General features: G+C 38.4%; 1 protein-coding gene across 1 annotated transcript in view; it reads left to right on the forward strand.

The window, feature by feature from the left end:
* The window catches only part of LOC111154303 (coiled-coil domain containing 68), a 56,861-nt gene that overhangs the window by 7,419 nt on the left and 24,537 nt on the right, over positions 1 to 24,905 (forward strand). Inside the window, exons 2-7 of the mRNA XM_022513812.1 lie at positions 11,602 to 11,694; positions 14,468 to 14,598; positions 15,707 to 15,793; positions 19,545 to 19,685; positions 20,837 to 20,962; positions 21,225 to 21,353. Coding sequence (XP_022369520.1) covers positions 14,482 to 14,598; positions 15,707 to 15,793; positions 19,545 to 19,685; positions 20,837 to 20,962; positions 21,225 to 21,353 — 600 coding nt within the window. The 5' untranslated portion in view covers positions 11,602 to 11,694; positions 14,468 to 14,481. The remainder of the gene's footprint in view (positions 1 to 11,601; positions 11,695 to 14,467; positions 14,599 to 15,706; positions 15,794 to 19,544; positions 19,686 to 20,836; positions 20,963 to 21,224; positions 21,354 to 24,905) is intronic.

The following is a 24,905-nucleotide window of genomic DNA, read 5'->3' on the forward strand; positions in this document are numbered from 1 at the left end:
TAAATTTTATTTTTATAAACATATAGTATATTTTTATCCCCAGGGGTACAGGTCTGTGAATTGCCAGGTTTACACACTTCACAGCACTCACCATAGCACATACCCTCCCCGATGTCCATAACCCCACCCCCCCAACCCCCCTCCCCCCATCAACCCTCAGTTTGTTTTGTGAGATTAAGAGTCACTTATGGTTTGTCTCCCTCCCAATCCCATTTTGTTTCATTTACTCTTCTCCTAACCCCTTAACCCACCATGTTGCATCTCCTCTCCCTCATATCAGGGAGATCATATGATAGTTGTCTTTCTCCAATTCACTTATTTTGCTAAGCATGATGCCCTTTAGTTCCATCCACGTCGTCGCAAATGGCAAGATTTCATTTCTTTTGATGGTTGCTTAGGATTCCATTGTGTATATATACCACATCTTCTTTATCCATTCATCTGTTGATGGACATCTAGGTTCTTTCCATAGTTTGGCTATTGTAGACATTGCTGCTATAAACATTCGGGTGCACGTGCCCCTTCGGATCACTACGTTTGTATCTTTAGGGTAAATACCCAGCAGTGCAATTGCTGGGTCATAGGGTAGTTCTATTTTCAACATTTTGAGGAACCTCCATGCTGTTTTCCAGAGTGGTTGCACCAGCTTGCATTCCCACCAACAGTGTAGGAGGGTTCCCCTTTCTCCACATCCTCGCCAGCATCTGTCATTTCCTGACTTGTTAATTTTAGCCATTCTGACTGGTGTGAGGTGATATCTCATTGTGGTTTTGATTTGTATTTCCCTGATGCCGAGTGATATGGGACACTTTTTCATGTGTCTGTTGGCCATCTGGATGTCTTCTTTGCAGAAATGTCTGTTCATGTCTTCTGCCCATTTCTTGATTGGATTATTTGTTCTTTGGGTGTTGAGTTTGATAAGTTCTTTATAGATTTTGGACACTAGCCCTTTATCTGATATGTCGTTTGCAAATTACTTCTCCCATTCTGTCGGTTGTCTTTTGGTTTTGTTATCTGTTTCCTTTTCTGTGCAAAAGCTTTTGGTCTTGATAAAATCCCAATAGTTCATTTTTGCCCTTGCTTCCCTTGTCTTTGGCGATGTTCCTAGGAAGATGTTGCTGTGGCTGAGGTCGAAGAGGTTGCTGCCTGTGTTCTCCTCAAGGATTTTGATGGATTCCTTTCTCACATTGAGGTCCTTCATCCATTTTGAGTCTATTTTTGTGTGTGGTGTAAGGAAATGATCCAATTTCATTTTTCTGCATGTGGCTGTCCAATTTTCCCAACACCATTTATTGAAGAGGCTGTCTTTTTTCCATTGGACATTCTTTCCCGCTTTGTCAAAGATTAGTTGACCATAGAGTTGAGGGTCTATTTCTGGGCTCTCTCACACCTTGATCTATGTGTCTGTTTTTGTGCCAGTACCATGCTGTCTTGATGATGACAGCTTTGTAATAGAGCTTGAAGTCCGGAATTGTGATACCACCGACTTTGGCTTTCTTTTTCAACATTCCTCTGGCTATTCGAGGTCTTTTCTGGTTCCATATAAATTTTAGGATTATTTGTTCCATTTCTTTGGAAAAAATGGATGGTACTTTGATAGGAATTGCATTAAATGTGTAGATTGCTTTAGGTAGCATAGACATTTTCACAATATTTATTCTTCCAATCCAGGAGCATGGAACATTTTTCCATTTCTTTGTGTCTTCCTCAATTTCTTTCATGAGTATTTTATAGTTTTCTGTGTATAGATTCTTAGCCTCTTTGGTAAGGTTTATTCCTAGGTATCTTATAGTTTTGGGTGCAATTGCAAATGGGATTGACTCCTTAATTTCTCTTTCTTCTGTCTTGTTGTTGGTGTAGAGAAATGCAACTGACTTTTGTGCATTGATTTTATATCCTGACACTTTACTGAATTACGTACAAGTTCTAGCAGTTTTGGAGTGGAGTCTTTTCGGTTTTCCACATATAGTATCATATCATCTGCAAAGAGTGATAGTTTGACTTCTTCTTTGCCGATTTGGATGCCTTTAATTCCTTTTGTTGTCTGATTGCTGAGGCTAGGACTTCTAGTACTATGTTGAATAGCAGTGGTGATAACGGACATCCCTGCCGTGTTCCTGACCTTAGCGGAAAAGCTTTCAGTTTTTCTCCATTGAGAATGATATTTGCGGTGGGTTTTTCATAGATGGCTTTGATAATATTGAGGTATGTGCCCTCTATCCCTACACTTTGAAGAGTTTTGATCAGGAAGGGATGCTGTACTTTGTCAAATGCTTTCTCAGCATCTATTGAGAGTATCATATGGTTCTTGTTCTTTCTTTTATTAATGTGTTGTATCACATTGATTGATTTGTGGATGTTGAACCAACCTTGCAGCCCTGGAATAAATCCCACTTGGTCGTGGTGAATAATCCTTTTAATGTACTGTTGAATCCTATTGGCTAATATTTTGGTGAGAATTTTTGCATCTGTGTTCATCAAGGATATTGGTCTGTAGTTCTCTTTTTTGATGGGATCCTTGTCTGGTTTTGGGATCAAGGTGATGCTGGCCTCATAAAATGAGTTTGGAAGTTTTCCTTCCATTTCTATTTTTTGGAACAGTTTCAGGAGAATAGGAATTAGTTCTTCTTTAAATGTTTGGTAGAATTCCCCGGGGAAGCCGTCTGGCCCTGGGCTTTTGTTTGTTTGGAGATTTTTGATGACTGTTTCAATCTCCTTACTGGTTATGGGTCTGTTCAGGTTTTCTATTTCTTCCTGGTTAAGTTGTGGTAGTTTATGTCTCTAGGAATGCATCCATTTCTTCCATATTGTCAAATTTGTTGGTGTAGAGTTGCTCATAGTATGTTCTTATAATTTTCTGTATTGCTTTGGTGTTAGTTGTGATCTCCCCTCTTTCATTCATGATTTTATTTATTTGGGTCCTTTCTCTTTTCTTTTTGATAAGTCTGGCCAGGGGTTTATCAATCTTATTAATTCTTTCAAAGAATCAGCTCTTAGTTTCATTGATTTGTTCTATTGTTTTTTTGGTTTCTATTTCATTGATTTCTGCTCTGATCTTTATGATTTCTCTTCTCCTGCTGGGTTTAGGGTTTCTTTTTGTTCTTTCTCCAGCTCCTTTAGGTGTAGGGTTAGGTTGTGTACCTGAGACCTTTCTTGTTTCTTGAGGAAGGCTTGTACCGCTATATATTTTCCTCTCAGGACTGCCTTTGTTTTGTCCCACAGATTTTGAACCGTTGTGTTTTCATTATCATTTGTTTCCATGAATTTTTTCAATTCTTCTTTAATTTCCTGGTTGACCCATTCATTCTTTAGAAGGATGCTGTTTAGTCTCCATGTATTTGGGTTCTTTCCAAATTTCCTCTTGTGATTGAGTTCTAGCTTCAGAGCATTGTGGTCTGAAAATATGCAGGGAATGATCCCAATCTTTTGATACCAGTTGAGACCTGATTTAGGATCAAGGATGTGATCTATTCTGGAGAATGTTCCATGTGCACTAGAGAAGAATGTGTATTCTGTTGCTTTGGGATGAAATGTTCTGAATGTATCTGTGATGTCCATCTGGTCCAGTGTGTCACTTAAGGCCTTTATTTCCTTGTTGATCTTTTGGTGAGGGGAGTGTTAAAGTCCCCTATTATTATTGTATTATTGTCGATGTGTTTCTTTGATTTTGTTATTAATTGGTTTATATAGTTGGCTGCTCCCACGTTAGGGGCATAGATATTTAAAATCGTTAGATTTTCTTGTTGGACAGATCCTTTGAGTATGATATAGTGTCCTTCCTCATCTCTTATTATAGTCTTTGGCTTAAAATCTAATTGATCTGATATAAGGATTGCCACTCCTACTTTCTTCTGATGTCCATTAGCATGGTAAATTCTTTTCCACCCCCTCACTTTAAATCTGGAGGTGTCTTCGGGTTTAAAATGAGTTTCTTGTAGGCAACATATAGATGGGTTTTGTTTTTTTATCCATTCTGATACCCTGTGTCTTTTGATTGGGGCATTTAGCCCATTAACATTCAGGGTAAGTATTGAGAGATATGAGTTTAGTGCCATTGTATTGCCTGTAAGGTGACTGTTATTGTATATTGTCTCTGTTCCTTTCTGATCTACTACTTTTAGGGTCTCTCTTTGCTTAGAGGACCCCTTTCAATATTTCCTGTAGAGCTGGTTTGGTGTTTGCAAATTCTTTCAGTTTTTGTTTGTCCTGGAAGCTTTTAATCTCTCCTTCTATTTTCAATGATAGCCTAGCTGGATATAGTATTCTTGGCTGCATGTTTTTATCGTTTAGTGCTCTGAATATATCATGCAAGCTCTTTCTGGCCTGCTAGGTCTCTGTGGATAAGTCTGCTGCCAATCTAATATTTTTACCATTGTATGTTACAGACTTCTTTTCCTGGGCTGCTTTCAGGATTTTCTCTTTGTTACTAAGACTTGTAAATTTTACTATTAGGTGATGGGGTGTGGACCTATTCTTATTGATTTTGGGGGGGGTTCTCCGAAACTCCTGGGTTTTGATGCTTGTTCCCTTTGCCATATTGGGGAAATTCTCTCCAATAATTCTCTCCAATATACCTTCTGCTCCCCTCTCTCTTTCTTCTTCTTCTGGAATCCCAATTATTCTAATGTTGTTTCATCTTATCATGTCACTTATCTCTCTAATTCTCCCCTCGTGGTCCAGTAGCTGTTTGTCCCTCTTTTGCTCAGCTTCTTTATTCTCTGTCATTTGGTCTTCTATATCGCTAATTCTTTCTTCTGCCTCATTTATCCTAGCAGTGAGAGCCTCCATTTTTGATTGCACCTCATTAATAGCTTTTTTTATTTCAACTTGGTTAGATTTTAGTTCTTTTATTTCTCCAGAAAGGACTTTTATTTCTCCAGACAGCATTTCTCTAATATCTTCCATGCCTTTTTCGAGCCCGGCTAGAACCTTGAGAATCGTCATTCTGAACTCTAGATCTGACATATTACCAATGTCTTTATTCATTAGGTCCCTAGCCTTCGGTACTGCCTCTTGTTCTTCTTTTTTTTGTGGTGAATTTTTCCGCCTTGTCATTTTGTCCAGATAAGAGTAGATGAAGGAGCAAGTAAAATACTAAAAGGGTGGCAACAACCCCAGGAAAATATGCTTTAACCAAATCAGAAGAGATCCCAAATTGTGAGGGGGGAGAAAGGGGATAAAAAGAGGTTCAGAAAGAAAAAAAAAGAAAATAAACAATTAAAAAAAAGAAAACGAATAAAGAAAAAATATAAAAAAGAAAAAATATATATATATATATTAGATAAACTAGTTAAAAAACGTTAAAAAAGAAAAGGGTAAAAGTTAAAAAAAATTTGGCAGAAGAAGAGAAAAAAAATGAAAAAGAAAAAAAATTAAATTAACTACAAGGCTAAAGAATCATGGGTAGAAAGCCATGAGCTCCATGCTTTGCTTTCTCCTCCTCTGGAATTCCGCTGCTCTCCTTGGTATTGAAACTGCACTCCTTGGTAGGTGAACTTGGTCCTGGCTGGGCTTCTTGTTGATCTTCTGGGGGAGGGGCCTGTTGTAGTGATTCTCAAGTGTCTTTGCCCCCCGCGGAGCTGCACCGCCCTTACCCGGGGCCGGGCTGAGTAATCCGCTCGGGTTTGCTTTCGGGAGCTTTTGTTCCCTGAGCGCTTTCCGTAGAGTTCCGGAGGGCGGGAATGAAGATGGCGGCCTCCCAGTCTCCGGCCTGGAGGAGCCGAGAGCCCGGGGCCCCACTCCTCAGCGCACCCTCAGAGAACAGCGCCCAATTACTCCCGTCACCCTGCCTCCGGCCGCGCTCCGAGCTGACCGAGCCTGCGACCGGTTCAAGGTAACCCCGAGCTGAGAGCTCACTCCTCGGCTCTGTCTCTGTAGCCGGCTTCCCCGTTCTAATACCTGTAAGCTTTGCGACACTCAGACACCCCCGATCCTTCTGTGACCCTGCGGGACCTGAGCCCACGCTGACCCCACGTGGGCTTCACCCCGGTTAAGCCTCTGGAGCGATGTCCCTCAGCGGAACAGACTTTTAGAAGTCCTGAATTTGTGCTCCGTCGCTCTGCTGCTTGCCAGGAGCCGGCCCCTCCCCTGCGGTCTATCTTCCCGTCGCTTTGGATTCACTTCGCCAGTCCTACCTTTCAGAAAGTGGTTGATTTTCTGTTTCTAGAATTTCTGTTCTTCTCTTCGATCTCCCGTTGGATTTGTAGGTGTTTGCAATCTTTAGATAAGCTATCTAGCTGATCTCCTGCTACCTGAAGCAGTCTCAGCTGCTACTTCTCTGCCATCTTGACTCCTCCCCCTGATTTGTTCCTTTTTGCAATTTAGTTGCTATACCTGGCACTGGGTGAGATCTTCAGCTGTTTTCAAAATTTCAAATTATGCCAATGAACAATGAAGATAGATTATGTCACGACAAAGACACCTCGATCTAAGGTCAGCCTGTCTGGGTTCAGGTGGAGAGGTCAATTGATGACCTTGAAAAACTTGTATCACTGTTCTGTGACTTGGTTCCATTATCCCTACATACATGGATGGGTTTAGATATAGCTATAGATATATAGATAATAGGTATAGTGGTACAGAATGTAATGGTAATTTTGACAATATATAGAAAACAATTTTTCGGTAAATGGCCCAGTATCTGTCAATCCCATTTATTTGTATGCTGTGTGTATGCCAGTATTTCAATTCTTTTTTCAAAATGGAATAATTTTTATTTCCTATCTAAGAGCTTTCTATAACATTGGCTATGTTGTAAATATTTGTTTGTATGTAAATGAGTATCACAAATGAATAAAATTAATTCTACTTAAAAAATCTTAATTACTACTTGAAAACAATGTCATATTACTGGAGCTAAGAGTTCACAAGCATGTCTTCTGATACAGTGTGTGTCATTTTCAGGTAAAATGCATAGTCACCTGAGATTTAGCTGTCTGACACTGGATGTCACCATTGTGCTGTAGAATGTAGTTGCAGAACAGGTGTGCTATTTAATATTCAAGACACGGTCAGTCACTTCAAGGGTTTGGAGATCTGTTAATGTTCTTTCCCTCATATAACCTAATTACCCTGGTTCACTTTTCTTGCAACTCACTTTTTCAGCTTCTGATATCTAAGCTTTCTAGAAGAGTGACCAAGAATGATGATGAAATGATATTCAGTATTGTTGGCTCAGAACTCAGAAACTGTGCTAACACCATTCAGGGCTCTTGGTTGCAAACCAGTCAGTTAAGTTCATTGACTCAGGAGAACTTCAGCTGAAAAGGAATTTCCTGGTTTGGAAATGGGAGAATCCCGTGTACTGGTACCTCAGCAAAGATTGGGGTTTCACAAGAGTAGGAGAGAGTCCTGGCATTGCCACTGGTTACTAGGTGCCTCCCCTGGTGTTCCTGCCATCCGGACACAAGACAACTCCTTCGGCAAACTAGAAGTCTTAGCAAGTTTCGATATATTAGAAAAAAACAAAAAAATCCCTGGGACATTAAAAGAAAAAGAAAGTGGTAAGCTATATTCTATAAACTACTGTTCTTAGAACAGGACTCTAAGCAAACTGCAGCCTCTTCTTTTGCTGCCCCCTTTGCTGGATCCTTCTTCTCCCAGGTGGCCACACAGCATCACGTCCTTTCATTCAAGTCTTTTGCTAAATGCCGCCTCTTCAGAACGGCCTTTCCTCACCACCCATCCAGAACCATCCAGAACAGCACCTCGTTTTACTCTGTTACCCTTCTCTATTTTTCTTCTTCACTCTAGTCCTCACCTCTCAGAACATTCCCTCTGTATTCACTGTTTTGGGTGATGTCTGTCTCCCCTTCGCACTAAAAGTCCCATGAAGGCAGGGTGTCTGGCACCCCTCTGTGGTCCCAGCACCTAACATAGCTATATTCCGTAAATGGTCTATGGATGAATCAATCAAAGATTAAATAACAGAAGAAAATACCTTTGTTGGGAACCCTCCTGCACCGTCGGTGGGAATGCAAGCTGGTGCAGCCACTCTGGAAAACAGCATGGAGGTTCCTCAAAAAGTTGAAAATAGAGCTACCCTACGACCCAGCAATTGCACTATCAAGTATTTATGCTAAAGGTACAAATGTAGTGATCCAAAGGGGCATGTGCACCTGAGTGTTTATAGCAGCAATGTCCACAATAGCCAAACTAGGGAAAGAACCTAGATGTCCACCAACAGATGAATGAATAAAGAAGATGTGGCATATATATACAATGGAATCCTATGCAGCCATCAAAAGAAATAAAATCTTGCCATTTGCGACAACGTGGATGGAGCTAGAGGGTATTACGCTGAATGAAATAAGTCGATCAGAGAAAGACAATTATCATGTGATCTCCCTGATATGAAGAAGTTGAGAGGCAATGTGGGGGGTTTGGGGGGTAGGGAAGGAAAAAATGGAACAAGATGGGATCGGGAGGGAGACAAACCATAAGATACTCTTAATCTCACAAAACAAACTGAGGGTTGCCGGCGGTAGGGGGTAGGGAGAGGGTGGTTGGGATATGGACATTGGGGAAGGTATGTGCTATGGTGAGTGCTGTGATATGTTAATAAAAAATTAAAAATTAAAAAAAAAAGAAAATACCTTTGTTAGAAGCCCTAGAATATAAACCATACCCGTATTCATTTCCTAGGATGGCTGTAATAAGGTACCACAGGCTAAGTGACTTACACATAGTAATTGGTTTCTTCCAGTTCTGGAGGCCAGAAGTCCAAGATCAAGGTGTGGGCAGGGTTGGGCTTTTCTGAGGCTGTAAGGAAGGGTCTGTTCCATGCTTTTCCTCCAACTTCTTTGACTTGCTTGCCATTTGGGATGTTCCTAGGCAGGCAGAAGCATCACTTTGATCTCTACCTTCAACTTTACATGGCATTCTTCTGCGTGCATCTGTGTCCAAATATTTATAAAACACCAGTCATGTTGGATTAGGGGACCCACCTCCTCCAAGATGGCTTTGTCTTAACTAATTACATCTGTAATGATCCTGTTTCCTAAAAAGATCACATTCTGAGATATGGGGGGAGGGTGTTTAGAACTTCAGCTTATGAATGGAGAGGGACCACAATTCAACCCCGTAACAGTGCCTTGTATGTGTTTATAGTATAACGGATAAGCCATTCTTAGGTCATTAAACAGAGGAGTACATTATCCTTGGTGCCCAAAGATGTGTTGGTTTTTCGCTCAGATTACAAATAATGTGTATGAATTGCTTTGTAAATCGGAAGCTATTCATTAGATGTTAGAATAATCAGTTGGGGATGTGGATGAATTATTGATGTGTTACTGGAAAAGATTTGTTAGTCTTAAAATTCCAGAAGCAGATTTTCCTTTATAAGCTAGCTCTGTCTGCAGACTGTTTAAAATATTACCTGGTTCTTCTCTACTATTCAGACCGCTTACCAGCAATAATTGTGGATAATGGATTCATATTTTATTTACATATTAGGCAAACAGATACACATCACTTATTATATGCTGTGCTCTGTCTTAGGTGCTGGGAAAATGTTGACTCACAAGCAGCCCCATGTTGTTTGTTATTTCTATCATTATCAATCATTAATCTTATCTGAATTTAACTGATAAGGGATCTGAGGCACAGAGAGGTTAAGAAACTTGCCCGTGGTCACACAGCTCCGAGTGGCAGAGTCGGGCCATGAAACAAGGCAGTCTGGCTCCAAACCTTCTCATTTGTAGAATGTTCTTTCTTCACAGAGAGTCTCATGGAGAAATTCAGTGTGTGAGAGAACAAAGCAGAACTGCTTTGGTTCAGGTTGAGACGGCAAAGCCCTGTCTGCTTCGCACCGCCCCTTCCTTTGGGAGCCCTGTTTGCAAAGCCCTGATCCAGGAAATAACACCTCTTGGCATGATGCCACTTATAAGCTGTCTTCAATCCACTCTAGCATAAAACAAATACAATTCTTTTCTCACTTTAATTAACTGATTGTGTTTTATTTTGAAAATTTTATCTGCCTAATCTGCTTCTGGCAGAAATGAAATGCTAAGATGGATTTTCCCCAGGATGGTAAAGCCATATGGCAATTTGGACTTTGCTGGCTTAAGTTCCCCTTGGGTTTCTTTATACAAATCAAGGACTGTGATCACAAAAATTTCCTGAATCAAAGAGAGAAATGGAATTTGATTTCGTTTGAATACAGTTGGGTATAAACTTTGCAACCAGATCGGCATAAACCGCCCCCTCTGTTACAGGCGGCGTGTCTTCTGTGGTTATTAATAATACAAAAAAATAGAGTGACAGTATTAACCATTACCGTCCACTGAGTGCCTGCTGCAACCAAAGAACAAAAACAAAAACAAAAACCCTAAGTCTTACAACTCTAGATGTTTTATCCCTATTTTACAGATATGGGTAAGTTGAGGCTAAAATCTTACGTTAACTTGTTTAAGGTGGCCAAACCAGTGAGTAGAAGAGATACGATGTTTTGAGAAATACAAGTGACTAAGGAGCAGATTTTCTTGATATTAAGCATAAAAGGCACAGAAGAGAAAATGTTTAGGAAATATAACATGGGTCCCGAGGTGATTTTCAAATTATGAAAGACTGTGAGAATGCATTCTGAAAGTGATTCATTCCTGTGCTGAAATGTCTCTTATCATTTGTTAATGTATACGGTGTGTAACATACTAAAAAGAAAAAAAAAAAAAAGAAGGCAAATCAATCAGATGGGCATGGGTGGGGTGGGTGAGGGGGATGGAACTGGAGAACCAAACAGAATTCAGACCAAATTGATTGTTTTCCTCGCCTCCTTTTACCCCCAGATTTTGCTCCCACTCTCTGCCACCCCCTAACCCAAGGGTCAGCAAACTTTTTCTGTAAAGGGCTAGATAGTAAATATTTGAGACATAGCTTGCCGCGATTTTCTCTGCCGCAACCTCTCAACTCTGCTGTTCCAAAGCAAAAGCGGCATAAACGGATGTAAATGAGCAACTCTGGTTATTGTAGAGCCAACCTTCATGTAGGAGCATGAAATGTGAACTTCATATAATTTTCATGCAGTGTGTGTTTTGATTTTGGTTTTGTGGATTGGTGCGCACGTTCATGCTGGACCATTAAAAATCGTTAAAACATTGTTAGTTCACAGGCTGTGCACATAGGTGGGTAGCCAGATGGGGCTCCCGTGGTTTGCTGACTACCACTCAAGCTTGACCGTCCCCCTCTGGTTTTCAGGCACATAGCTTCTTGTCTCTATGGGTGTTTCTTTTATTCCGGATTACATTTAAACGCTGTTTGGGACCAAGGACTTCATCCCGGAAGAGACTTCCTAGGATCAAGTAGCAGAGACACATGCAGGCACATTTTATAAAAGCAGACTTGCTGAATTGCAGCTGCCACGTTGACTGCAGGCGACACAAAGAGAAGCCATTGTGGCTGTCTAGAAGGATTTATAATAAAATGGAAAATTCTTGGCATCCTCTGTCAATTTCATTGAAGATTAAAAGATAAATGCAGGACTTAGAGTTATCCCAGTAGCTATCTAGTTTTAAAGTGATGTTAGCAAATATGAAAATTCTTTGCATGTTTTACCAGCCCAGGTCATTGCTAAATTTTATTTATTTATTTATTTTTTCTCACTAGGGAAGCCAGCTTTAATGTGATACAAACACCCTTGAACTTGTCCTAAAGACAAAGGCTTAAGTTTCAGCTCTGTTAGTTTTGCTGTGACATTGGGTAAGTTACCACCTACGGGAGTCCTGGCTGGCTTCCTTATCAGTAAGATGAGACGGATAACCCTACCTCACAGGGCTTTTTTCATTTTACTTATTTTATCTTTTCAGTTCTTTACTATTTGTTACGGAAATTTCAAACAGAACCGGAATAGACAGGAGTCTTGTGAACCCTGCGTGCCCTTGATCCGCTTCAATGATTCCCTGCATTTCACTAAAGTTCTTTCATCTTTATCCCACCGCATTTTTTCTCTCTGCTAGAACATTCTATAGTAATTCCAAATGTAATATTTCACTGTGTATGACTAAGGGAGAAGTTCTTTCTAAAGAATATCATAATTCTAATATCATACCTAATGAAATTACAATAATTCTTTAACATCATTTGTTACCCAGTCAGATTTAAAGTCTCCCCAGCTGTCTCAACAATGTCTTTATATAACTGGCTTATTTGAATCAAGAGCCAAAGAAGATTTCTGTCTTCCATTTGGTCATGTTTCTTAAGACCCTTCATTTATGGCAATTTTCCTTCTCTTCTTCCCATCTTTCTTCATGTCATTTGTGGAAGGAACTAGTTATTTGTCCCACAGATGTCACATAATTTGGAAGTGGCTAATTGCAACCTTCACCCTTGTAGAGTCCTTGAACATTTTCGTCTTGTTCAGATACTTAACCATCCTTGGATACAGAGGCTTGATGAGGTTCAAGTTCACTTCTTCTTCTTTTTTAAAGCAAACTTTGTAGGTGATGCTTTCTACTTGTAGTTGTACCACACCTAGAGGACAAAATATCTGGGCGTCTCTTTCTACTTGTGTCAACATTGATTAGTGAGGTTCCCCAGGTTAGTGCATTCTGCATCAACCTCTCACCTAGTGATTTTAGCCCTGGTTGATGACTGTTGTTCAGATCCATTACCTCATAAGTGGTTGCAAAATGTACGTCTTCCATCAATCCACTTGGATTTATTAGCAAGAATTCTTTAGAAAGAAGAATCAACTGTCTGGTCACCATGAAATATAATACATACAAGAAAGGCAAGACAAATGCTTGTTGGTGACCCCTCACTCCCTTTTTTGAGCTCATGTTCATATAATGGTGGCCTCTTTCCATTGAGTTGGATGATGATGGTTGCTGGTGGTGGTGGTTTTTCTCCTTCACTGTGACATCAGTAATTTCAAAAGCCTTTATATTTTCCAATCCTTCGCAGTCATTTCTCTGTCCGGTTGGTTTTTGTGTCTTATCTTAGTAGTATTTGATCACTTTTTGCCTTCTGGCAGAACAAGATATCTCGAGCTTACCTTGTACATTTCTTGTCCTGGACCTAAATCACTCAAGAAGCCGTGGTTTCCTTTTAATAGAAAATGGTGTACTGCGACGACAGTCTGGACACTGAGAGCATTACTTGCTTATATTTCTAAATTTTTGAGTTGCTGAACCTAGAATATGCATTTTTAAGGAAAGATGAATAATTATTTTCTACTCGTCATTTCAGTTTGAATTATAAGGTTTTTACAGAATATTTTTTGTTCTAACTGTAAGGACTTTTTCTTTATGTTCAGAATCTTGTTCTTAATGATGTTAAGACAGTGGCTTTATTCTAGATCATGCATTTCTGTGGGTGCGTGCATGTGTATGCACGTACACATATGCTAATTTTGAAGTAACCACGTCACTATTTCCATATTACTATAATACTAACAATATTATTAGTGAGTATAGTTTATGGTTGTTTTACAATTCTTTTTGTTCCTAGGGCATAGCACACCTGGGATAAGTAGTCCCTGGCATGTGTTTTAAAGTCACATCAAATAATTCATGTGGATATGTCACCAACTTGGTGTACAGATACAGTCATTTGTTTTATTTCTTATCTTGAAGAATTCCATTTTTTCTTTTTAATTTAATTTAATTTTATAATGAGGTAAAATAATTACATTGTTCAGTGTCAAAACTTAGATCACAGATTTTCCCCTTCTATCCACATCTCCCTTCTTTTAGAAATTACGATGCTATAGATCCTTTATGAATACTTTTCTGTACCATTTTTTTTAATTGAATAATGCATCCTAGAGAAGATATTTAACCAGTCATCTTTTTGTGGGTATTTGTCTTTTCCCAACATTTTTCTATTACAAATAATTCTCCAGTAAGTGACCTTTATAGGATATTGAGAGTTAGATAAAGTGATATATATGTATATTTGTTTATATATGTATATATGTGATGTGTACATATGATTTTGTTGTAATATGTTGTTTTAGTTCCACAATCATTTATTAAGCACTTATGATGTGCTGGAATATAAAGAGGAATAAAATGTGGTCCCTGGCCTTGAGGTTTTACAGTCCAATATGATGTGGAATAAAAAGAAACATTTTATGTGTTTCCTTCTCAGATAATTTGATTTTTATGCTTCTAATCAATGAATGCTGGTACTGTTTTTATATTAAATTATATTTTATATTATATATTTATATTAATATTAACATATTAATGTTATTAATAAATTATTAATTGTATTATATTATTGTATTATTATTTATATTATTAATAAATATTCTTAATAAAATATTAATATGTATTAATATTTCTATATTAAATTAATTATTTATGAACTATACAGCTATCAATAATTTATACTATTTCTACTATTTTAATTACAGTGCTAATATAGACTTCTTTTAGTTTATGAGCTTATTTTAGTTTATTTTAGTTCTTTTGGTTATCGTATCATCAAAAAGAAGTTAGTTTTGTCTAACCCATTTATGTTTCCCCAGAGCCAGAATTCACAATGACAACGGTAACAAGGACCACAGAAGTCCCCTCAAGGGGTAAAAGAGAAGATAATTCTGCCTTGTATGAGTCCACATCAGCTCACATTATTGAAGAAACTGAATATGTGAAAAAGGTATGCAGGTGCATGGGATCATATTAGTGTGATATGATTTTTTGAAATGCAATCTAATATGGATCCATGGGCTTTGTTTCTCCCTCCATAGACCTATGAGGTACATTTGGCAAAGGACAATCTCAATAGCTGAAATTTCAACACGTGTTTAGTAACTTCTCTTGAGGACATGAACCTTTGTTCCCTCACGTGGAGTAAACGTGAATAATGGGCGAGAAAGGTTCAGAACACCTGTCAGCACTTAATTTTCCCCACAACATTCACCACTGCACTTCCTACCATTTTATATCATTTCTCAGTTGTTTCATGAGTGTTGATACTGTGTTCCCAAGTAGATGTTTACGAGTCTCGCTGAGCTTCTGTCTCTCCTTAGCCACTTCCTTTTCACGGTTCTAGGTTGCTCTCCCCAGTGTCCCATGGTGGCATGATACTTCATTAAAAATGTGAAATCTTATGAGAATCCAGGGATAATGGCTGACAAAAGTATATATTCTTAGGAACTGTTTCTTAGAACAGAGGGAAGCATTTGGACAGAGATAGTTGGTAACTTATTCAGATCAATTAATTCATCTTTGAGTGTTTTGCAATTCTAAAGGTCAGTAAGACATGGGGCTTATATTTCGTGCATAAATTTGTATCATCTCCTCTTAGCAATTATTCTCTAGTAATTACTAGCTAGTAATTACTAGCTAGTAATTATTCTCTAGTAATTACTAGCTAGTAATTATTTTGTAGTGATTACTAAATAGTAATTGTTTTATAGTAATTACTAAATAGTAAATTAGTACTAAATTACTACATAGGAAAAATAGAATTAAATAGTATTAAATACTAATTACTAAGTGGTAATTATTTTCTAGTATAATATTCACTTAGGTTATATTTTGGGTTTGACTGAGAAAGAATTATAAAGACCAAATGTTCATTTTCTGCAATCTAAACGATATTAGCCCAAATCCAAATCGGGTTGATGGCAGTTATTTAAATCTGAGATCAGTATTTATGTATTACTTTCCAGATAAATCAGGTATACTATAGCTTATATAAAGAAAATAAGTATTTGGCATTAAATGCCTTTGAAAAAAAATAAAATATTTTTTTCTTCTAGATCCGAGCTACTCTGGAAAAGATCCGAAACCAAGTTTTTAAAGATGAAGTAGGACATAAGCATACAAATGACAAACTAGAAACAAAGGTAATAAATTGATCAAGATGTACCACTTTCTTCCTTCATTAAATAAACATAATACAGTATAAACCTTATTTTAATAACTTTTCTAAGATATAATTATTAAATTATCCTTTGAAGCTTTGAATGATGAATGTTAAATATTTTGTCAGTATCTAAAGATGTTAATGGGCATATGTATGAAATATTTAACCACAGATGTTATTAGTAGGCTCAGATTGGAATGACTAGACCCTACTTGAATATTTTATTTTAATTTTTTTTAAGATTTTATTTACTTATTTGAGAGAGAGAGAGAGAGATCACAGGTAGAGAGAGAGGGGGAAGCAGACTCCCTGCTGAGCAGAGAGCCCGACACAGGTCTCAGTCCCAGGACCCTGAGATCATGACCTGAGCCGAAGGCAGAGGCTTAACCTACTGAGCCACCCAGGCGACTCAAGACCCTACTTGAATATTTTCAATGGAGCTTACTTATCTAAAGTATATGGGAAGTGTCAGCCTAGCCAGGATATATGGCAGTGAAGTTTCCCAAAGACGGATGGAGGTACAACCTTTTAGACTCATCTGGGTCACACCAGTGGACACAGAGTTGAAGCTGTTAGGATTTTAGGTCAATTGATCAGATTATTGATAAACTTAAATTTCTCTCTCCTCTTCAACTGGCCTTATATTCTTTACATCAAGCAATGTACACGTAGCCTTGTCTGGTTTATGCAGATTAGAGCTCATCTCAGCCAAGTGCACCTCATCAATGTCAATGTTGTCCTCTATATAGTATGGCCACCGAGAATGCAGCACATAGGATATGAGGCATAAACATTGTTCCCTTTATCATCCTCACCCAAACTGACACAACTAGCTCCAAATATTTTCTTATATTAAGTGCTCAGAAACTAGGGAAAAAAAAAGTTAATGTTTGTGAATGGTAAGAAAGATACAAAATTCCATTTTGGTTCTATTGAGTTATTAGACCTCTAAGTGGAGGTTTCTAATGAGTCCTGCATGTCTGATTCTGGGGTTGAAGAGTCTGGGCTCGAAGGTTCAGGCTATAGGGCAGAGATTTGGGGAATAAGGATAGCGTTTAAAGTTCCAAAATTGGAGGAGATCACCAAACAAATGAGTGTCAGTAGAAATGACAGGGGCACCTGGGTGGCTCAGTCACCTGAGCATCTGTGACTCTTGGTTTTGGCTCAGGTCATCATCTTCTGGGTCCTAAGATTGAGACCCGCCTCCGCTCTGTGCTCAGTGGGGAGTCTGCTTGAGGATTCTCTCCCTCCGCCCCCCAACTCATGCACACAGGAGCTCGCTCGCTCTCTCTCTCTCTCTCTCTCAAAAATAAATAAGTAAATCTTAAAAAACAAAAGAAAGGACAGAATATTTGAGCACTGAGTTCTGAGATACCCAATACTTAGGAGAAAGAAGAATCACCACGCCAGGCTGCGGAAAGAAGCTAGTGAATTAGAAGAAAACCAGGAGAGACTGGAGTCACTGAAGACGAGTGAAAAAGGGTTTCAGAAATGGGGGGAGGAGCGACTGTGCGAAATGGTGCCTATGGGCCAAATAAGTTGAGGAGTGAACCTTGACCACTGTATACAACAATGGGGAGGTTGTTGGTGACCTTGATAGGAGGAGCTTCTTGGGAATAGAGATAAATTGTGCAGCTAGTGGGTCTGCCTTGGTCATCTCAAACCTCAGATGATTGGTAGACAAATAACAGCCTCCAAGTACCTGCCCCTTCCCCCACAATATCTGAACAACGTCCGTGTAGGAATTTCGTCGTCATGATCTCGGGCTTTGCTGCTCTCCAGGTTTGGGCTGCAGTCCCTGATACTTCAGGGAGCTCTTTAGAAATGCAGCATCTGGGAAAGAATAGCCCAACGCAGATACTGTTTGGGGGGCAGGTGAAATTTACTGGAAAAAATTGTATAATTGCTTCTAATTCTACTCTGGAGATAATCATTATTAACATTTGCTAGGTTCTGGAGATAATCATTATTAACATTTGCTAGGTACATCCTTCTGGGTTTTTTTTCCTATGCATGATTTTGCATATATGGCTATTTTTCTTTCTATAAATGGTATTACTGGATATATTGTTTTATATCCTGCATATTTCATGTAGAATTATATTGTTCACATTTTCCCATGTCGACAAATATTCTTCTATGGCTTAAAAAAAAAAAAAGAAAGAAAGAAATGCAACATCTAGAGCCCCACCTCAGACCTCTTGAATCAGAATCTCTGTTTTCACCAGATCTATCACCAAGTGACTCATAAGCACGTTAAAGTTCAACATGCACTCATCCATGACCTTTGTAGCTATCTCTTGCTACCAGCAACCTGCCTTCTACAAGTCTCTCCATCAAGCATTCTTTAACAAATTAAAAAACAAAATAACTTCTATATACAGAGAGTGAGAGTATATAGTAGGATCTGGAGTAGAGAAAATAAAACCCTGTTGGAATTATAGTGACTATATGATTTACATGCAGTATATTCTCTCTCTCTCTCTCTTTTTTTTTTTTTTCTGTAAACGTAGTCCATTTTTTGTAATGAAAAGAATATTGGCTTTGTAAAACAAATTTGGATTCTAATTCTGGTTCTGGTAGTTATTTTAGGTATAACCTCAGGCTTGTTAGTGAAATACTCTCATCTTCAATTTTCTCCTCTGTATAAGGGGCATAGTGCCTTCTAGTGTTTTAAGTATTCAGACAAAGCGGTGTTTATCAAACATCTGAAAGATTATGTGGCACATGATAGATGCTTCCTAAAGAGAAGCTGTTATTTTTTAATTGTTTCACGTAGGGTATGTAGAATTGTGTAATTCCTTAGTCTGTCTCGAAATAATTTGGAAGAGCAGAAAGCATAAGACAGATACTCGAGTGGCTATTTCATGAGCTCCCCACTTACTGCATAAACCTGGGCTCAGTGCCTCACTTTTCATATCTGTAAAATGGATGTAGTTGAATTAGATAATTTCAGATTTCCTTTCCACTGCCACATGTCCTTGATTCCAGATGAGAATTATCTTATGCTCTAAGTGTATTTTCAGTGGGCTAGAGTTTATACTGAGTTTATACTGGCAATAACATTCAGTTCTGACATCTCTGGAAATTTTATATGGGGGGATTACAGCAAAGCATCATTGAATGTTGAATATTACATATGGTAACTATTAAGCCTGATTATATTAGTTTATAATACAATGTAATCAAAATGTACTTATGTCTGCAATTTAAATAAAAAAGGAAAAAAAATTGGTCCAGTAGATATTATTTATCTCCTAAAAAGGACTTAATGGTATATATAAATTATAGGAAATATAATAGTATAAAATATGTACCACTACCTTTTTTTTTAAGATTTTATTTATTTATTTGACAAACAGAGATCACAGTAGGCAGAGAGGCAGGCAGAGAGAGAGAGGGGGAAGCAGTTTCCCCTCTGAGCAGAGAGCCCAATGTGGGGCTCTATCCCAGGACCCTGAGATCCTGGCTTTAACCCACTGAGCCACCAGGTGCCTCTACCCTTTTTTTTTTTTTTTTTGATATAATAATCTAATCAATTTTGAGCAAATATGGAGGAAGCTACTTCATCTAGAATTCCCCATTGATATTTGAAATTCAAAATACAGTATTTTCCTTGTGTTGAGCTGAATCTTTTTTGGTATATGTAATAGTGAGTGATAATTAATTGTTGTCAAATTTGTAGAGGAAAGGAATAGTCAGATTGAGGATTTTCGTGTTTTTCATTTCAGCATTGTCGAAACATTGAAAATAGCTCTGATTCTGAAATGGACCCCTCTTGTGGCCATTTAGATCTGCTCATGGAAAGGATGAAAGGAAAGGAAGAGCAGCTCTTAGAAATGAACAAAGAAAATGAAATATTGAAAATCAAGGTATGGTTATCAGGAGAAATTTTTTTTTTTTTTTTTTAGATTTTATTTATTTTTTATTTTGGGAGAGAATGAGGAGGGGCAAGAGGAAAGGGAGGACACACTCTCAAGCAGATTCCTTGCTGAATGTGGAACCTGACGTGGGACTTAACCTCACAACCCTGATACCACAACCTGAGCCAAAACCAAGAGTTGGATGCTTAACTGACTGAGCCACCCAGTTGCCCCATTAGGAGAAATTTCTAATTTTGGATTTTTGAAACAATAAGATAGTTTCATGGATGTGTAAAAGCAGACAAACTTCCTTATACATCCACAGATCCACACGGATGCTCATCTACATAGAGAAACATTTTCCATTTCATAAATTAAAATCTCACTGTTTTATTTTGGAGATGATGTTTACTATTGAAAAGATTTTACAAAAGTTCAGTGGATACAGTTTCAGTTGTGCAAGATGAATCCATTCCAGAGATCTTTGTTGTGCCTATAGTTAATGCCATGTCTTACACTGAAAAATGTGTTAGGAGGGTCAGTTAACTGTTCTTACTAAATAATTTTAAGTCTTTCATGTTTAATTAATATTAATTAGAGCACTCAACGTCAAATGTCTCATCATTTTATTTAATCTATTCTTGGATGCTTTATTTTTTGTTTGTTTGTTATGTAGGCAGTCCTGCAATGAATAGCTCTGTAGGTAAATCTTTGTGGCCATTCTTGATTATTTCTTTAGGTTAAGTCCTTTGAGAAATTCATGACACTTGCCCTTAATCTTCACATCTTGTCCCATGGCTAATTTAGGAAAATACATCTCTTAGTACTGTTGCGGATATCAATGATACAACGCAAATAAGTGTATAAGCTGAGAAGGCACTGTGCTGTCTTTGAAGGGTGCGGTTTATAAACGCAGGGCATTGACTCGGAGCTGTGGATTGGCCTGGTCAGTCGTCATGCAAATCCTTCTGCACGACAGTTTTCCTAAATAGGGCATTTCTCATTGTACCTTTTCCTCTTACCAGATCATTTCTCTGCTCTATGGTCTAGGAGGGTGCAAATGGTACAGTTACAACCTGTTTTCTACCCCTTATCAAACTGTTCTGTCCTTAACCCATTTTTGCTGTAAATGCCAAAACATTCATGACCTCTCTTCCCAGCTGGAAGCCTCCAGACAAGCAGGAGCAGCAGCTCTGAGAAACGTGGCCCACAGGTTATTTGAAATCTACCAGACACAGTCTGAAGAAGTTAGAAAGAACCATGAGGCTGGTAAACACTTACTGGAGGTAGGGAGCTAGCCCCATGTCAATGGGAAAACAAACACATGTAACCATTCTAGGAATACTAATATCTCATTAATTCTACATGGCTTCAGTGTTGTTGTAGCCCATTGGGTTTGTTTTGAAGGAAACCCAAAATTCAAAAGGGTAATTTCAATCAAGTGTGAATTATTAAATTTTTTTTTGGCTACTCAGCATTATAGAGCAAGAAAATATCTGTGTAAATTTAATAAAAGCAAGAGTTTGACAGTTGTTTTTCTGACCAAAGGTTAACAAACTTGAAAAGGAACAGCAATTGAAACAACATGTTGAAAATCTGAATCAAGTTGCTGAAAAGCTTGAAGAAAAACATAAGCAAATCACAGAGCTGGAAAACCTTGTAGAGAGGATGGAAAAGGTGAGCTCCTGGGGATATAAAGGAATTTCTTCTGGATAGGGTTAGGGAGAGAATGAAAGAAAGTTACACTAAAATAAATAAAATAAATAAATAAAATAAAATAAATAAATAAATACATATACACATATATATACACACACACACACATATATATACATTTATAGTTATATCTATATATATTTATATATGTTATATATGTTATATGTATGTTATATATGTTATTTATATAGTATATAAATATAATTTATAAATTTATATAATTAAATATATTTGTATAATTATATATATATATATTTAAAGATTTTTAAAATTTATTTGACAGAGAGAGACACAGTGAGAGAGGGAACACAAGCAGGGGGAGTAGAAGAGGGAGAAGCAGACTCCCCACCAAGCAGGGAGCCCGATGTGGGGCTCGATCCTAGGACCCTGGGATCATGACCTGAGCCAAAGGCAGACTCTTAACGACTGAGCCACCAAGAGCCCCATAATTATATATATTTTAGAGAGAAATTATGTATGCTAAAGCGAGCAGTGGGAGGGGAGGGGTGGGGCAGAAGGAGAGGGAGAGGGAGAATCTCAAGCAGACCCTCTGCTAACTGTAGAGCCCAACAGGGGGCTTGATTTCATGACCCTGAGATCATGATCTGAGCCAAAATCAAGAGCAGGATGCCCAACCAATGAGCCACCCGGGCACCCCTAGAATAAGTGAGATATTAATTGAAAGTAAGTATTCTTTGCAACTACTAAGACTGCAGGAAGTACTCAATAATGTTAGTTCCTCCTCTTACACACTTAGAATGATCTGAATAGTCACTGATTGACTGCTCTACAAATACTGCGGTCATATCATCCTCTGTCACTTTCTCTAGTGCATGTCTGCCTTAGAAAGGGGAAGCGGATGAGGCTGCGAGTAGAAACAATGGGAACCATCACAAGCCCACCTATTACTAGCCATCATATAGTGGATCCCTGTAATCACAGCAGTCCTATGTATTAGGGTCAGGGACGTAGTCATACAGTGGCTGCCCGAGTTCACTTTAGGGTTGTGAATACCTATGGCGCATTAGAACAGATATAATTCACATTAAGAAAAGACATCCTGGGGGCACCTGGGTGGCTCTGTGGGTTGGGCCTCTGCCTTCAGCTCAGGTCATGATCTCAGGGTCCTGGGATGGAGCCCCCACATCAGGCTCCCTGCTCGGTGGGGAGCCTGCTTCCCCCTTTCTCTCTGCCTGCCTCTCTGCCTACTTGTGATCTCTCTTTCTCTGTCAAATAAATAAATATAATCTTAAAAAAAAAAAGAAAGAAAAGAAAAGACCTCCTGTAGGAATTAGAACTTCCATAAGAGACAATTTAGAGAAGAGTTGGGACAGAGCAAAAAATTCTTAAAAACTTCATGCAGCGTGCCTTTGAGGGGCTGACACTCCAAATATATGCAAAAGGTGAGCCCATCCATTAAATAACGCATCCCTTAGAATTTAGAATACAGACAAACCAAGGAATACTGGGGTTTTAGTGGCAAAACAAACTAATAGAAAACTGGGCTCTCTGAAACTGAATTTGGGGTAGATAAGAATATAGGCTTTGGAGGTGCCTGGATGCCTGGCTCATTCAATGGAGCAGGAGACTCTTATTCTCAGGGTTGTAAGTTCGAGTCTCACATTGGGTGTGGAGATTACTTAAAAATAAAATCTTAAAGAAAGAATATAGGCTTTGACTGCTGCCTGTCAATAAATTTTTATATTTATTATAGTAATTCCCTGATTTGCCTCTTCCCTTCTCAGCCTTATTCTGCTTTATGTCTCCTTGAGTTGATGCCATTTGAGAAATGTCACTTCAAAAGCGTCACATTTCAATATTCATGTTTCTTGCCAAAGGAATTTGGTTAATTTTTTACATATTTCCCAGTCACTTAATTTGTAACATTGAGTTTGGTTGAATTTGTAGAGCCAATGAAGGTCCTATGAGGAAATTACAAAAATTAAATAAGCCCAAATTTAACTGAATCTAGTAATAATAATATATAGCTACCTCTATGTTGTGTATGTTGTGTGGTGGATCACTGAATGTGTTACTGTCCCCAGAATCTCTGGGCTAGAATATCCTTAAGCAGCTGGTTTGCTGCAGTGCAGACAGTTTATAGTTAGGATATTTTGGACAAACTGTAACATTTGGATGACTACTTTGTAGTGTTAGAATATTTATCCTGTAATAAATAGTTTCACAATCTCAGCACAAAGAACATTTGCCTTTAGGAAAGGAAGACAATTCCGGAATGCAAATAGGGCTGATTAACCAGCTTTTATTTGAATTTAGACTTGTGATCACCTCCAACCCAAACCCAGTAACAATAGGCCAGGTATAATAGCCAGCTGTGGAGTATCATTTCTATTTCTTAGAAATCCTGCGAAGTCCGTACTGAATGTGAGTTCATCTCAGAATTGTGGCTTATAGTCACTTGACTGTTTACTCAACAAATGCTCAAGTACTTACCATGTACCAGTCAGAGCTAGAGGCTGGGTATCTGTTTGTGAATGGACCAGGTGTAGTGTCTTTGTAGAAATTGCAATGTAGGATATCTGGGTTCCGTGGTACTCCAGGAACTTCTCCTACTTCTTTTCATTCATTCTCCTAGGGAAGCAAACAACCATACTGAAGGTAGGGGAAAGTACCCCAGAATAAAGCTGACTGGCTTAGATACTGGTAAGCATTTTTGAGAAGAAATAGCTTAGCATTTATCTTTTTTGTGTGTTTTTGGGGTTTTTTGGCCTTTATTTTGATATTGACCCATAATGGTGGGCTGTCTCTAGGTGCTCTGTGACAAAGTAAGTGGATAGGATGCCCATGGTTCATGGCCATGCAGGAACCTTCCAGAATATTCTAGTTCAGTAATTTCCTGGAGTGGGGCTTATTGGAACCTCAGGGAGGTGGAGGTGGAGGTAGGTGGGAATGGGTGGAAGGACACTGTGCAGGAGTTTTTTAAAAGGGATGTTGTATCTGTAAAACAAATAAACAAATTAAACTATAAGGAGCAAAACTTGGCAATACCTTCTTATTTTAGGGTAATACCAAGAATACTTTTAAGGCTGTGATGAATGTTTCCTCAGGTAGGGGGTGTGTATCAGAATGAGAGGAGGGGTAACTCTAGATTTCTGCCTTAGTAGGAGAAAGATAGAAGTTCAGAAAGAAAATGAAAATTAAAAATGAACACCCACACAGAAGTTGATAAATATTGCCCTGGTAGTGGGTGGCCCCTGGAGAAGGATTCATTTTCTACTCACTTGAACAAGCCCTGCTCCAGTAAATAGCCATTAGTGGTATGAAGTCTGGTAATGAACGCATTACTTAAAACCTTCACCATCTGTCCCACTTTAATCAGGAATGCAGTGAAAATGAATTCCGTAAACACAGTGATAAGCCAGCAAAACCGCCCAATAAGAGCGTTTTAATACGGCATATGTTCCTTTTGCTAGCAGTGCAATTCTTTCGCTTCATATTTGTTTTCCAGTGTCATTGATTTAGCTCTATTAGAATTTTAGAGCTCAGAGGTGC

Source organism: Enhydra lutris, unplaced genomic scaffold (genome assembly GCF_002288905.1).
Source record: "Enhydra lutris kenyoni isolate GAN:26980312 unplaced genomic scaffold, ASM228890v2 scaffoldscaffold36, whole genome shotgun sequence".
Taxonomy (NCBI): Eukaryota; Metazoa; Chordata; class Mammalia; order Carnivora; family Mustelidae; genus Enhydra; species Enhydra lutris.